Source organism: Giraffa tippelskirchi, chromosome X (genome assembly GCF_054371585.1).
Source record: "Giraffa tippelskirchi isolate mGirTip1 chromosome X, T2T-mGirTip1v1.2.pri, whole genome shotgun sequence".
Classification (NCBI taxonomy): Eukaryota; Metazoa; Chordata; class Mammalia; order Artiodactyla; family Giraffidae; genus Giraffa; species Giraffa tippelskirchi.
The window spans coordinates 42563485-42577773 of record NC_137289.1 but is presented as its reverse complement, the minus strand read 5'-3'; the positions used below and the strand labels follow the sequence as shown (position 1 = coordinate 42577773).

General features: G+C 37.8%; 1 protein-coding gene across 4 annotated transcripts in view; it reads left to right on the top strand.

Annotated features, from left to right (window-relative positions):
* Positions 1–14289, top strand: part of LOC145537107 (plastin-3-like) — a 37865-nt gene that overhangs the window by 10889 nt on the left and 12687 nt on the right. For all 4 annotated transcript variants that reach the window (XM_081567781.1, XM_081567782.1, XM_081567778.1 and 1 more), the window contains 3 exons: positions 5604–5685; positions 6460–6625; positions 8530–8672. In XM_081567781.1, coding sequence (XP_081423907.1) covers positions 5604–5685; positions 6460–6625; positions 8530–8672 — 391 coding nt within the window. The remainder of the gene's footprint in view (positions 1–5603; positions 5686–6459; positions 6626–8529; positions 8673–14289) is intronic.

Genomic DNA, 14289 nt, shown 5'->3' with positions numbered 1-14289 from the left:
TCATAGAAGCATATCTAAGGTAAGTTTTCCATATTTGAAACATAGAAAATTCCATAATTCATGTAAAAAATATGAACTCAAATTTTCGTATCTAAAATATACACGTTTCATATGTCATGTAAGAAAATCTGTACCCTGGTTTTCATATGAGAAATGAACAAACGTCCATATTTCATCTCAAAACTTCCTCATCTTGTTTTTACTTGGGAAATATAGAGAGTTCCATATATTTTCTAAAATATCTGGCCTGAGAGTCCCACATACGAAACGTGGAAAATTTCATATGTGATGCGTGAATATCTGTACACTGATTTCTATATGTGAAATATAGAGATGTCATAGTTCAAGTAGGAAAATCTGTTCCCAGATATCTATATGTGAAATTAGAATTACATATTCTATGTCAAAAAATCATAATTAAGGTTTTCTTATATGAAATATGCAGAATCCCATATAGCAATATAGCAGAAAATCTACACTTAACTTATCATCTGTAAGATATACATGATTTCATACTTCATTTAGGAAAATCTGCACTCAGATTTCCACACGTGAATCATACAGAATTATATAATTTCACAGTTGAAAACCTAGGCCCACAACACCTGTGCCAATATTTTAATATGAGTTCTAAGGAGAATTTAATATTTAATGTAGGTTCCTGAATGTCTATATTTTCCAAAGAGAAACACAAGAGAATTCCATATGTCATGTGCAGAATGTGCACACAGATTTTAATAAGTGTAAAATAAAACATTCAGTATTTAAGCAGGAAAACCTTTTTCCAGATTTTCATATAGCATATTGCATGTTTCATGCAGGAAAACCTGTGTCTAGATTTTCAAATGGGAAATATAGAGAGTTACATATTTAGTGTAGAAACATCAGCACCCATGTTTTCATATGTGAAATACAGAGTATCCCCAAACAAGGAGATCTGTGTCCATATTTCTTTATGTGAAATATGAAATATACCAACTTTCATGTAGGAAAATCTTTACCTAGATGATCATTTATGAGATGTACAAATTTCCTAGTTCAGTAATGAAAATTTGCCTCGGTGTTTCATATTTGGACTATGGAGAATTATATACTTCATGTCCGAAAATCTTAAGTGAGATTTTCATTAGAAAACTGCAAAATATTCCATACTTTATTCAGGAAAACATGTGCTCAAATTTTCCTATGTGAAGAATACAGCATTCCATATTTATGTAGGGAAAAGAGTGCAGAGATATCCAGATGTGAAACATACAATAGTCCATCTATCATGACCAAAAATATACAGCTAGATTTCCAAACATAAATACAGATATCAAATTTAATGTAGAAAAAACTACACCCATAACTCATATGTGATATAGAGAAAATTGCATATTTCATCATTCAGGAAAATCATCATTCAGGTTTATATATGCATAAAGCAGGGCATTCAAAACCAGTGCTCTGGAACAACCCATAGGAATAGGGTGGGGAGGGAGGTGAGTGGGGCTTAAGGATGTGTGGGACACATGTATACCTATGGCTCATTAATGTTGATATATGGCAAAAAGCATCACAATATTGTACAGTAATTATCCTCCAGTTAATACAAATAACTTAATTTGAATTCAAAAACGAAAAAAGTGGAAGGAACTCTGCTCAGTGCTCTGTGGTGACCTAAATGGGAAGACAATCCAAAAATGAAGAGATCTATGTATGCCTATAATAGATTGACTTAGATGTACAACGGAAACTAATATAAGATGGTAAAGCAACTCCATTCCAATAAAAATTGTTTTCAAAATATAACAATTCAACTATAGCTCCAGCAGTGAATGAATAAATGGTTCCCCCATTTGCAATATATATGTCTGAGGGGACATTATGCTTTTTAAGTATAATATTTCAGTTAGAGGAAGATAAAAACTATATCATCACATGATATTGTTAGTTAATTTACCTGAGTTATAGAAACAGAGTAGAATGTGATTATCTTGGGCTAGTGGAAATAGACCATGATGGTCTAAGTTACCCACTTTCAGTCAAAGTTTGTATAATCTCACCAAGGAAGATACTGTAATAGGGGCAAGATGGGCATGGAGCTGCCGTCCTTAGCTAAAGACCATAGAGGTTAGAAGACCAGGTCCACCAATAGTCAGCCTCTCAGCAGAGTGTAGTAAAAGGTATATTTCAGCCTTCGTCCATGGCCCTCCAGGTCCTCTGGCCTTGGTCTGGGTAGCAAGGGGTGGAGCCTGGGGACAGGCCAAAGGCCGAGTCTTGCAGAGGTCCAGAGACCTTGCTAGAGACACTCACTGGCCTGGCCCAGGGTTCAGAGCACTAGGCAACCTACCTCTGCCATCCCCACCTCCATGACTCAACGCTTGCAATAATCTGATTGGGTCAGAGTCTACAAGACCCAGCTTCCCCCCCAAAGTTAGGGTAGACTGAGAAGACTGAGGGCAACTGTGGGCTGGGCACCTGGCTCCCTCCTTTAAGGTGGCTGGGCAGGGTATGGGGACCTTGGTAAGAGGAGGGCCCAGAGACTGAGAGCTGCATCTTCAGCTGTGACTGGCCACTGGTGGGAGGACCAAGACTGGGTGCTGGATGAATGCTCTCAGGCAGGATAATCAGCTTGCCCAGGAAGCCCCTCCTCCTAAACAGGACCTTGGAGTGTGAAAGTCAAGCTTGGAATCTTACCTTTCAGCATTGAGACTAATATTTGTTTTGCTAGAGGTTTACAGGAACACAGTTACCTCACTATGACTTTTCTTCAAGAATAGAATATCTGACAGCAAGAAGGTTGTCAGAGCTAATCACATTCCTCCCTCAAGTTTTGTATAAGTGGGCATTCTTGAAAGTGTTTGGAAAGTTCAGGATTGTTAAAGGCATAAGCCACCCATCTCCTTGCATGGCCCTGCAAGAAAATGCTCTCTTCCTTAAACTGCAATGTTCTGATGTTGTTTGTCTAACTAACCCATGGGTACATCAGTTCAGTTCAGTTTATTCAGTCAGTCAATGTCAGTCGTGTCCGACTCTTTGCGACCCCTTGGACGGCAGCACGCCAGGCCTCCCTGTCCATCACCAACTCCCGGAGTTTCCCCAAACTCATGTCCATTGAGTTGGTGATACCATCCAACCATCTCATCCTCTGCCGTCCCCTTCTCCTCCCACCTTCAATCTTTCCCAGCATCAGGGTCTTTTCAAATGAGTCAGATCTTCGCATCAGGTGGCCAAAGTACTGGAGTTCCAGCTTCAACATCACTCCTTCCAATGAACACCCAGGGCTGATCTCCTTTAGGATGGACCGGTTGGATCTTCTTGCTGTCCAAGGGTCTCTCAAGAGTCTTCCCCAACACCACAGTTCAAAAGCATCAATTCTTCCACGCTCAGCTTTCGTTATAGTCCAACTCTCACATCCATACATGACTCCTGGAGAAACCAAAGCCTTGACTAGATGGACCTTTGTTGGCAAAGTAATGTCTCTGCTTTTTAATATGCTGTCTAGGTTGGTCATAGCTTTTCTTCCAAGGAGTAAGCATCTTTTAATTTCCTGGCTGAAGTCACAATCTGCAGTGATTTTGGAGCCCAAAAATATAAAGTCTGCCACTGTTTCCACTCTTTCCCCATCTATTTGCCATGAAGTGATGGTACCAGACGGCGTGAGTTCTCTGAATGTTTAAGCAAACTTTTTCACTCTCCTCTTTCACTTTCATTAAGAGGCTCTTTAGTTCTTCTTCACTTTGTGCCATAAGGGTGGTGTCATCTTTATATCTGAGGTTATTGATATTTCTCCCGGTAATCTTGATTCCAGCATGTGCTTAATCCAGCCCAGCGTTTCTCATGATGTACTCTGCATATAAGTTAAATAAGCAGGGTGACAATATACAGCCTTGATATACTCCTTTTCCTATTTGGAACCAGTCTGTTGTTCCATGTCCGGTTCTAACTGTTGCTCCCTGATCTGCATACCGATTTCTCAAGAGGCAGATCAGGTGGGCTGGGGTTCCCTTCTCTTTCAGAATTTTCCACAGTTTATTGTGATCCACACAAAGGCTTTGGCATAGTCAATAAAGCAGAAATAGATGTTCTTCTGGAACTCTCTTGCTTTTTCAATGATCCAGCAGATGTTGGCAATTTGATCTCTGGTTCCTCTGCCTTTTCTAAAACCAGCTCAAATATCTGGAAGTTCACGGTTCACGTATTGCTGAAGCCTGGCTTGGAGAATTTTGAGCATTACTTTACTGGTGTGTGAGATGAGTGCAATTGTGCGGTAGTTGGAGCATTCTTTGGCATTGCCTTTCTTTGGGATTGAAATGAAAACTGACCTTTTCCATAGTAGGGAAGAAGTATTAAAAAAAAAAAGGTACTTGACTGCTTTGCATTTCAGGATCCATCCATTATGATCCCCATATTATTGTGCTTGCTCAGAAATTTGTTGTGAGCATTGAGTAAGTACATATTGGAACACTTAGAACAGTACAGTGGGTATATTTCTGATGACAGTGTACAATATATAAAATTTGTTTTTTTCCAATACGGTCATTTTGGTTATTTAAAAAGATGATTTCTAAAAATGTGAGATACCCTTTTACTTGCCACTTATAGGCTGTAAAGAAATAATTTCCCATATATTTTAATAGAGAGACTCATATGATACTATTTGTTTAATATTTAAATTTTGCATGGAAATAAGCACGGTTTTCTCTATGCAAAATAACTTGTTTTAGGACAGTAGTATAAACATCTAAAATGTTAGAGTCTAACTCCAAATTTTACCAAATGAGGTTGTTCTAAGTCAGATCCTGCCCTAATTAATACAACTTTTCTTTCTATCGATATTATCACTGTATTTTCAGCACCAAATATGGTACCTGGTGCATCATCTGCTACTGCTACTGCTAAGTCGCGTCAGTCGTGTCCGACTCTGTGCGACCTCATAGACGGCAGCCCACCAGGCTCCCCTGTCCCTGGGATTCTCCAGGCAAGAGTACTGGAGTGGGTTGCCATTTCCTTCTCCAGGGCATGAAAGTGAAAAGTGAAAGTGGAGTCGCTCAGTCGTGTCCGACTCAGTGACCCCATGGACTGCAGCCCGCCAGGCTCCTCCATCCATGGGATTTTCCAGGCAAGAGTACTGGAGTGGGGTGCCATTGCCTTCTCCAGGTGCATCATCTAGGTACTCAATAAATATTTGGTGAATGAAAGAATCTCATGCTCAACTAATTTTCGTCTTTGTAGATGAAATCATTTTAATTATACATTATATAATCTAACAGAGAGATTCAGTTCCAATGTGGGATATTATCTGTTTTTAACACTTACTCAACAAAGTTTTTAATATCCAAGTAATTCATTCTTCTAAAAGAATGTGAGAAGTACAAAACATTAAATAAGAAAATATGCCCCAATCCCCAACTCAGAAATATTCAACTACTATAAGCACTTTGGTCTTTCCTTTATTTGCATTTTTATATGTATGGTTTTTTGATCAACCTGACTAAAGTCATACATTGCTTTTTTTTCAGATTACATGAGATAGATATTATAATAAGCCTTAAAATATTTGTGAATATTTATGGATTATTTAAAAAATAAGTCAACTTATTTTAAAATTTCTGTTTCAGTAAAATGATCAACCTTTCAGTTCCTGATACAATTGATGAGAGAGCAATCAACAAGAAGAAACTCATACCATTCATCATTCAGGTATGCACTCTTCTCCTCTCCTTCCATGAAACTATTATTTGAGGACCTGTTTTACAGACTGAAGGCTCTGCATTTTGCATTGTCTCATTTAATTCTTACAACAGCTCTGAGTTGAGGATTATTTTCCAGATTTCATAGAAGCTGAGATGCAGAAAGATTTCAGAGCTGTACCAAGGTAAATAGTGCTGGAACTAAAGTTCAAATCCAGGTGTAACTGCAAAGCCCTATATTCTTTTCATTACATTTTGCGTTCAAACATACAGAAATAAGCAAGCATGTTTAAGCTCTTAGTTAATTAGCATGCTTGAAGAATAGAAGGCTTTTATTTTCCATCTCGTATTAGGGCGTTATATAGCAGTATTTCCTCATGCAAGGCCATCTCTTGGGATGAGGAGATTCAGAACTTCTAGAACTCTCATGTGTATTCAGTAGACCTCTCATTTAGGCATTTTAAAAAATTCAACACATAACCCACATGGATATACTTACTCTAGTAACTCAGCCTTTTCCTTTAGGGTCGGTATCTTTCAATCGAGGCTAACTAAAAATGCTGTTAACTTGCCTTGGAAATCTGGAAAAGACTATAAAAATGAGGATAGATTTGTTTTAGCTATGCTTTTAACACCAAAGCTTGGATATTACTTTCTGTGGATCATGTATGGGTAAACTTAATACATAATGTCATTACTGAGTGTTATTTCAGTGAAGGGAGAAAAAGACTGTAAAAAAACAGAAAGGTCAAGAAGCAAGTGTTATAAATTGGCTGTCTTGCAGGAAAACTTGAACTTGGCACTGAATTCAGCTTCTGCCATTGGATGTCATGTTGTGAACATTGGTGCAGAGGATTTGAGGGCTGGGAAGCCTCACCTGGTTTTGGGACTGCTGTGGCAGATCATTAAGATCGGTTTGTTTGCTGACATTGAATTAAGCAGGAATGAAGGTAATGAAACACAGTCATGATCTTGAAAATTGTTTATTGGTTATTTTTTTCTAGTCATGCAGACTGTCACGCTTTCACCTAATTGAGGTGATTAGATGATAATTAGAATTAACAGAAGGTAATGTTATAGTGTTATTCAGGAAAACAGCCTAATTATAACTTTCTTCTTTAGTAGTAATTAACATTTGTCTGGCTCTTTAGAATTCATTTCACAATAAAGACACGAAAACCCAGAGAGTTTAAGGAATTTGTGCAAAGTTCTTTTCTGCTCTACTCACATAGTCCCCACCCCATTACCACCCTCAGGCACACCATCTCCTATTAATTTTAATACCTTTTCTATTCTATTATAGATTTAAGACTCTTCAAAAATATTCTAACCTGCCCTTGATGGTCTCATATTTCCTGAATTAGCAGAAGCACCGTTTTTATAGCATAGGGTTTGATATCACATCATAGACTTGTAGAATGTATAAGCATATGTGATACAATTGTCCTAAGGTCCTAGGAAGTGCTACACTGTCCTCTCCTTTTGAAGTTTAAAATATTAAGCATCACTCCAAATATTCACGTTTTTTTCCGGAAATCACCATATCAATCTTCAGTTACTTTGGGGGAAGAATATATATTGGGAGTTCTCAGTATTTCAGGGTCTCACAATACCTGTCAACAGTCCTATTCTGCACATTTATCCAAGACTTTATGATACTTAAAATTTTCAGTCCACTCAAAGTGGGCTGTATTTAAACAAATAAAATTTTTCTAGTTGCTAGCCTCTTCAGAGCAGTGTTTATCTTGTTAGAGTTAAAGTCCATTGAACAAGGAAAGGAAGACAACAAAATTAAACTACATTGGCTCATGTAATAAGTCAAATGATTTATCTCTGACAAGGTCTCAGGTGCAGGGAGGTCAGGCTGTTTAATCCTTTCCAGCCTTTTGACTTGGAGATGGAGAGCATGAGGAGGTTTCTGTACAAGTGACAATGTTGCCTCTGCCTTTACTTAAATCCCTCAGTGCCAGAGTGACATGGTGTGAAGTGGAGTCTATGAAAGATGAAGTTTGCCCATTAGAGATATTACTTAGACCTCTTTGGAAGTCAGGCAGTTTTAGTCTTCTTGTTCAGTGTAAATCTTTTATCCTATGGGAGGGAATTATTGCATAAGGACTATACAACTTCTCCATAAAAACAGTACCTAAATTTAGACAATTCTCTGTGCAGATGCCCAAGCTTCTACCTCTTATCTCTGGGGATATTTAACCAAAAACCCTTGGCTTCTTCTGCACATTTAATTCAATAACAAAAAAGTGTTGAGGAACCTTTACATATTAGGTGCTATAGACAATGTAAAGTTGAATTCTTTTTCTTTAAAAACAGGTATGGCAAAAGCCACTACAATATTGTAAAGTAATTAGCCTCCAATTAAATTAATTTAAAAAACCAGGTTTAACATTTCAAGAGTTAGTTATGCTTAAATATAAATACCATAGGGTTTGAATACTCTTTAAATCAAAAGGCTCCAAAGTTTTAAACATACTCCCCCAAGCCTCTGATTTTAATATTATTTAAGAATAGTTTATGTAAATATATGACATAATGTAACAATGTTCAACTTAAAGCTAGAACTTACTTGGTATTTGGAATGTGATGAATAATCAAGATGTTAAAATATGTAATGCTGTGTATTCTTGTAATTAAGTGTTTCTATCTGTATCATCTTATAACTCATTATATACTTTCATTTATCTTTATTATTAGACTGTGAGTACCTGAAAACCAGGAACTAGGTCACAGTACTTTTTGTACCTCTGTTACTTACTTAACAGAGTGTCAAAAGACTCAATAAACATGTAATGACTGTTACCATATAATGTATCGGTTGGGTTTTTCTTTTTTTCCTTTGTAGCCTTGGCTGCTTTACTTCGAGATGGTGAGACTTTGGAGGAGCTTATGAAATTATCTCCAGAAGAGCTTCTGCTTAGATGGGCAAATTTTCATTTGGAAAACTCAGGCTGGCAGAAAATCAACAATTTTAGTGCTGACATCAAGGTAACTGTTTAGTTAAATACTTCAGTTCAGTTCAGCTGCTCAGTTGTGTCCGACTCCTTGTGACCCCATGAGCCGCAGCACGCCAGGCCTCCCTGTCCATCACCAACTCCCAGAATCCACCCAAACCCATGTCCATTCAGTCGGTGAAGCCATCCAACCATCTCATCCTCTGTCGTCCCCTTCTCTTCCTGCCCTCAATCTTTCCCAGCATCAGGGTCTTTTCCAATGAGTTAACTCCTTGCATCAGGTGGCCAAAGTATTGGAGTTTCAGCTTCAACATCAGTCCTTCCAATGAACACCCAGGACTGATCTCCTTTAGGATGGACTGGTTGGATCTCCTTGCAGTCAAGGGACTCTCAAGAGTCTTCTCCAACACCACAGTTTAAAAGCATCAATTCTTCTGCACTCAGCTTTCTTTATAGTCCAACTCTCACATCCATACATGACCACTGGAAAAACCATAGCCTTGACTAGACGGACCTTTGTTGACAAAGCGATGTCTCTGCTTTATAATATGCTGTCTAGGTTGGTCATAACTTTCTTTCCAAGGAGTAAGCGTCTTTTAATTTCATGGCTGCAATCACCATCTGCCATGATTTTGGAGCCCAGAAAAATAAAGTCAGCCACTGTTTCCACTGTTTCCCCATCTATTTCCCATGAAGTGATGGAACCAGATGCCATGATCTTAGTTTTCTGAATGTTGGGCTTTAAGCCAACTTTTTCGCTCTCCTCTTTCACTTTCATCAAGAGGATCTTTAGTTTTTCGCTTTCTGCCATAAGGGTGGTATCATCTGCATATCTGAAGTTATTGATATTTCTCCCAGCAATCTTGATTCCAGCTTGTGCTTCCTCCAGCCCATCGTTTCTCATGATGTCCTCTGCATATAAGTTAAATAAGCAGGGTGACAATATACAGCCTTAACCGTTTAGTTAAATACTTGACAGGGACATAATAACATGGAGACTTCAGGTCAGCTTAAAGGAGGGAAAATCCTATGAGTTTATCACCCAACCTTGTTGCCTCTAGGCCCTGATGGTAGATTTCAGTAGAGAGACTGAGCCAAGTAAGAGCACCAGCACTAAGTCTAGCTTTCATTTTGTGGAAAGGGGTTTAAATATTACAGTGCTAACATTTTCTATTCTGCCTACTGTTCAACATGCTGTACGAAAAGATCGGCAGTCATGACTTCTGTTCCTAACTGCCTTTCCCAGGCCTCAGTGGATCTGTGTTAGTAAAGGCCTAGAGAGAAAGGGCCTCAGGATTCCCCATTCCCTTTCTTATTTGGCTCCTCTTCTGTCATGTGCTCCCTCCTTCAGGCATTCAGTTCTTGGGGGTAGTTATATACTCTTATGTATGTTTGTATTTCTTACCTCAACCCTGCCCCTATTTTTTAAATTTAAATATATTTTTAAAAATGTTACAATGTTATATTTGTTTCTGCCATACCACAACGCAAATCAGCCATACATTCCCCTCCCTCTCTGGCCTCCTACCCCTCTCCCCATCTCATCCCTCCAGATCATCACAGAGCACCAGACTGGGCTCCCTGTGCTACACTGCAACTTCTCACCAGCTATCCATCTTACACTCCATAGTGTGTGTGTGTGTGTGTGTGTGTGTGTGTGTGTGTGTGTGTGTATATATATATAGATGCTACTCTCTCCATTCGTCCCACTCTTTCCCTCCCCCACTGTGTCCACAAGTCCATTCTCTATATCTATGTCTCCATTCCTTCCCTGTAAATAGGTTCATCAGTGTCATTTTTCTAGATTCCATATATATGTATTAATCTACTATATTTGTTTCTCTCTTTCTGACTGACTTCACTCTCTTTAACAGGCTCTAGGTTCATCCATCTCACTAGAACTGACTCAAATTCGTTCTTTTTTATGGCTGAGTAATATTCCATGGTGTATATATACCACATCTTCTTTATCCATTCATCTGTTGATGAACATGTAGGTTGCTCCCATGTCATGGCTGTTGTAAATACTGCTGCTATGAATGTTCGGCTTCCCTCGTAGCTCAGTCGGTAGAGTCTGACTGCAATGCAGGAGACCTAGGTTCAGTCACTGGGTTGGGAAGATCCCCTGGAGAAGGAAATGGCAACCCACTCCAGTATTCTTGTCTGGAGAATCCCATGGATAGAGGAGCCTGGCAGGATACCGTCTATGCAGTCGCAAGAGTCAGACACGACTGAGTGACTAAGCACACGTGAATATTGGGGTACATGGATCCTTTTCAGGGTATATGCCCAGTAGTGAGGTTGCTGGGTCATATGGTATTTATTCCTGGTTTTTTAAGGAATCTCCATACTGTTCTCCATAATGGCTGTATCAGTTTACATTCCACCAACAGTATAGGAGGGTTTGCTTTTCTTTACATCCTTTCCAGCATTTATTGTTTGTAGAATTTTTGATGATGGCTATTCTGAATGGTGTGAGGTGATAGCTCATTGTAGTTTTGATTTGAATTTCTCTAAGGATTAATGATGTTGAGCATCTTTTCATGTGTTTCTTGGCCATCTGTATGTCTTCTTTGGAGAAATGTCTGTTTAGGTCTTTTGCCCATTTTTTGAATGCGCTGTTTGTTTTCCTAATATTGAGCTATATGAGCTACTTATATATTCTGGAGATTAATCCTTTGTCAGTTGTTTCATTTGCAATTATTTTCTCCCTTTCTGAGGGTTATCTTTTAATCTTGTTTATTGTTTCCTTTGCTGTGCAAAAGCTTTTAAGTTTAATTAGGTCTATTAGGGTTTTTTTTGTTTTTATTTTCATTACTCTAGGAGGTGGGTCACAGAGGATCTTGCTGTGATTTATGTCAAGGAGCATGCTGCCTATGTTTTCTTCTAAGCTTTATAGTTTCTGACCTGATATTTAAGTCTTTAATCCATTTTGAGTTTTTTTTTGTGTATGGTGTTAGGAAGTGTTCTAGTTTCATTCTTTTGTAGCTGTCCTGTTTCCCCAGCACTACCTATTGAAGAGGCTGTCTTTTCTCCGTTGTATATTGTTGACTCTTTTGTCAAAGATAAGGTACCCATAGGTGTGTGTAAGCTTATCTCTGGACTTTCTATCTTGTTCCATTGGTCTATGTTTCTGTTTTTGTGCCAGTACCATACTGTCTTGATGACTGTAGATCTGTAGTATAGTCTGAAGTCAGGAATGTTGATTCCTGCAGCTCTGATTTTCTTTGTCAAGATTGCTTTGGCTTTTCAGGGTCTTTTGTGTTTCCATTAAAGTTGTAACTTATTTTGAAAAAAAAAAATTTGCAACTTATTTTGGTTCTATTTCTGTGAAAAATATTATTGGTAGTTTGATAGGGATTACATTGAATCTGTAGATTGCTTTGAGTAGTATAGTCATTTTCACAATATTTCTCCCAATCCAAGAACATGGTATATTTCTCCATCTGTTTGTGTCATATTTGATTTGTTTCATCAGTGTCTCACAGTTTTCTGCATACAGGTCTTTTGTCCCTTTAGGTAGGTTTATTCCTAGGTATTTTATTCTTTTTGTTGCAATGGTGAATGGAATTGTTTCCTTAACATCCCTTTCTGATTTGTCATTGTTAGTGTATAGGAATGCAAGGGATTTCTCTGTGTTAATTTTATATCCTACAACTATACCATATTCATTGATTAATTCTGGTAATTTTCTGGTGGAATCTTTATGGTTTTCTATGTTATCATGTCATCTGCAAATAGAGTTTTACTTCTTGTTTTCCAATCTGGATTCCTTTTATTTCTTTTTCTTTCTTCTCTGATTGCCATGGCTAGGACTTCCAAATCTAGATTGAATAATAGTGGCAAGAGTGGGCACCATTGTCTTGTTCCTAATCTTAGAAGAAATGCATTCAGTTTTTCGCTATTGAGAATAATGCTTGCTGTGGGTTTGTCGTATATGGCCTTTATTATGTTGAGGTAGGTTCCTTCTGTGCCTACTTTTTGGAGTGTTTTTATCATGAATGGGTATTATATTTTGTCAAAAGCTTTCTCTGCATCTATTTATATGATCGTATGACTTTTATCTTTCAGTTTATTGATATGGTCAATCACATTGATTGATTTGCATATGTTGAAGAATCCTTGCATCCCTGGGATAAATCACCCTTGCTTATGGTGTATGATCCATTAATGTGCTGTTGGATTCTGGTTGCTAAAATTTTGTTGAGGATTTTTGCATCTATATTCATCAATGATATTAGCCTGTAATTTTCTTTTTTGGTGGTATCTTTGTCTGGTTTTGCTCTCAAGGTGATGGTGGCCTCATAGAATGAGTTTGGGAGTTCTCCTTCCTCTGCAATTTTCTGGAAGAATTTGAGCATGATAGGTGTTAGCTCTTCTTTAAACTTTTGGTAGAATTCACCTGTGAAGCCATCTGGCCCTGGGCCTTTGTTTGCTGAAAGATTTTTAAATCACAGTTTCAATGTTGGTGCTTGTGATTGATCCGTTTGTGATTTCTAATTCTTCCTGTTTCAGTTTTGGAAGGTTGTACTTTTCTAAGAACTTATCCATTTCCAGGTTGTTCATTTTATTGGCATATGGTTGCTCACAGTAGTCTTTTATGATCCTTTGTATTTCTGCGTTCTGTAGTAACTTCTTTTTTGTTTCTAGTTTTATTGATTTGAGTCTTCTCCCTTTTTTCCTTGACGAGTCTGGCTAGTGGGTTGTCAATTTTATATTCTCAAAGAACCAGCTTTTAGTTTTATTGATCTTTGCTATTGTTTCCTTCATGTATTTTTCATTTATATCTTTACGATTTCTGTCCTTCTACTAACTTCAGGGTTTTTTTTTTGTGTTCTTCTTTTTCTATTTGCTTTGGCATAAAGTCTGGTTGTTTATGATGTTTTTCTCATTTCTTGAGGTAGGCTTGTATTGCTATAAACTTCCCTCTTTTGCTGCGTCCCATAGGTTTTGGGTTGTCATGTTTTCATTGTCATTTATTTCTAGGTATTTTTAATTTCCTTTTTGATGCCTTCAGTACCTGTTGGTTATTTAGAAGCATGTTGTTTAGCTTCCATGTGTTTGTGTTTTTTTTTTTCCTGTAATTCATATCTAGTCTCATAGCATTGTGGTTCAGAAAAAATGCTTGATACAATTTCAGTTTTCTTAAATTTCCTGATGATTGTGACTGAAGATGTGATCTGTCCTGGAGAGTGTTCCGTGTACACTTGAGAAAAAAAGTGTATTCTGCTGTTTTGGAAAGGGAATCTTATTTTTAAATGAATATTGTAAAAAATTCTCCTTTGATATTTTTTTAAAAAGATATTCTGCTTTTAATAGTTTTAAAAAGAAGAGGATTTCTGGGTAATGTGAAAAGGAAGTTCCAATTTATGTTCACATTCAAATTTTCACCTAAAGCCCCTTTTTGGGGTAGTAAGTTACAGACTCTTTGGGGTCTACTCTTCACCTGTCTTTCTCAAGTGCATAGGGAGAAGGCACATACAAATTATTTCTGCACCCTTAGTAGATAGTTGTAAGTGAAAGCACTTTCACAACTGTAATGCCCTACTCCTTAGGAGATAACCTCTGTGCCACTAATGTAAGATCTGAGTTTGCGTTCCATGAATTTCTCTGCAGTGGCTTTCACTCTCACCTGATTCTCCCCATTCTTA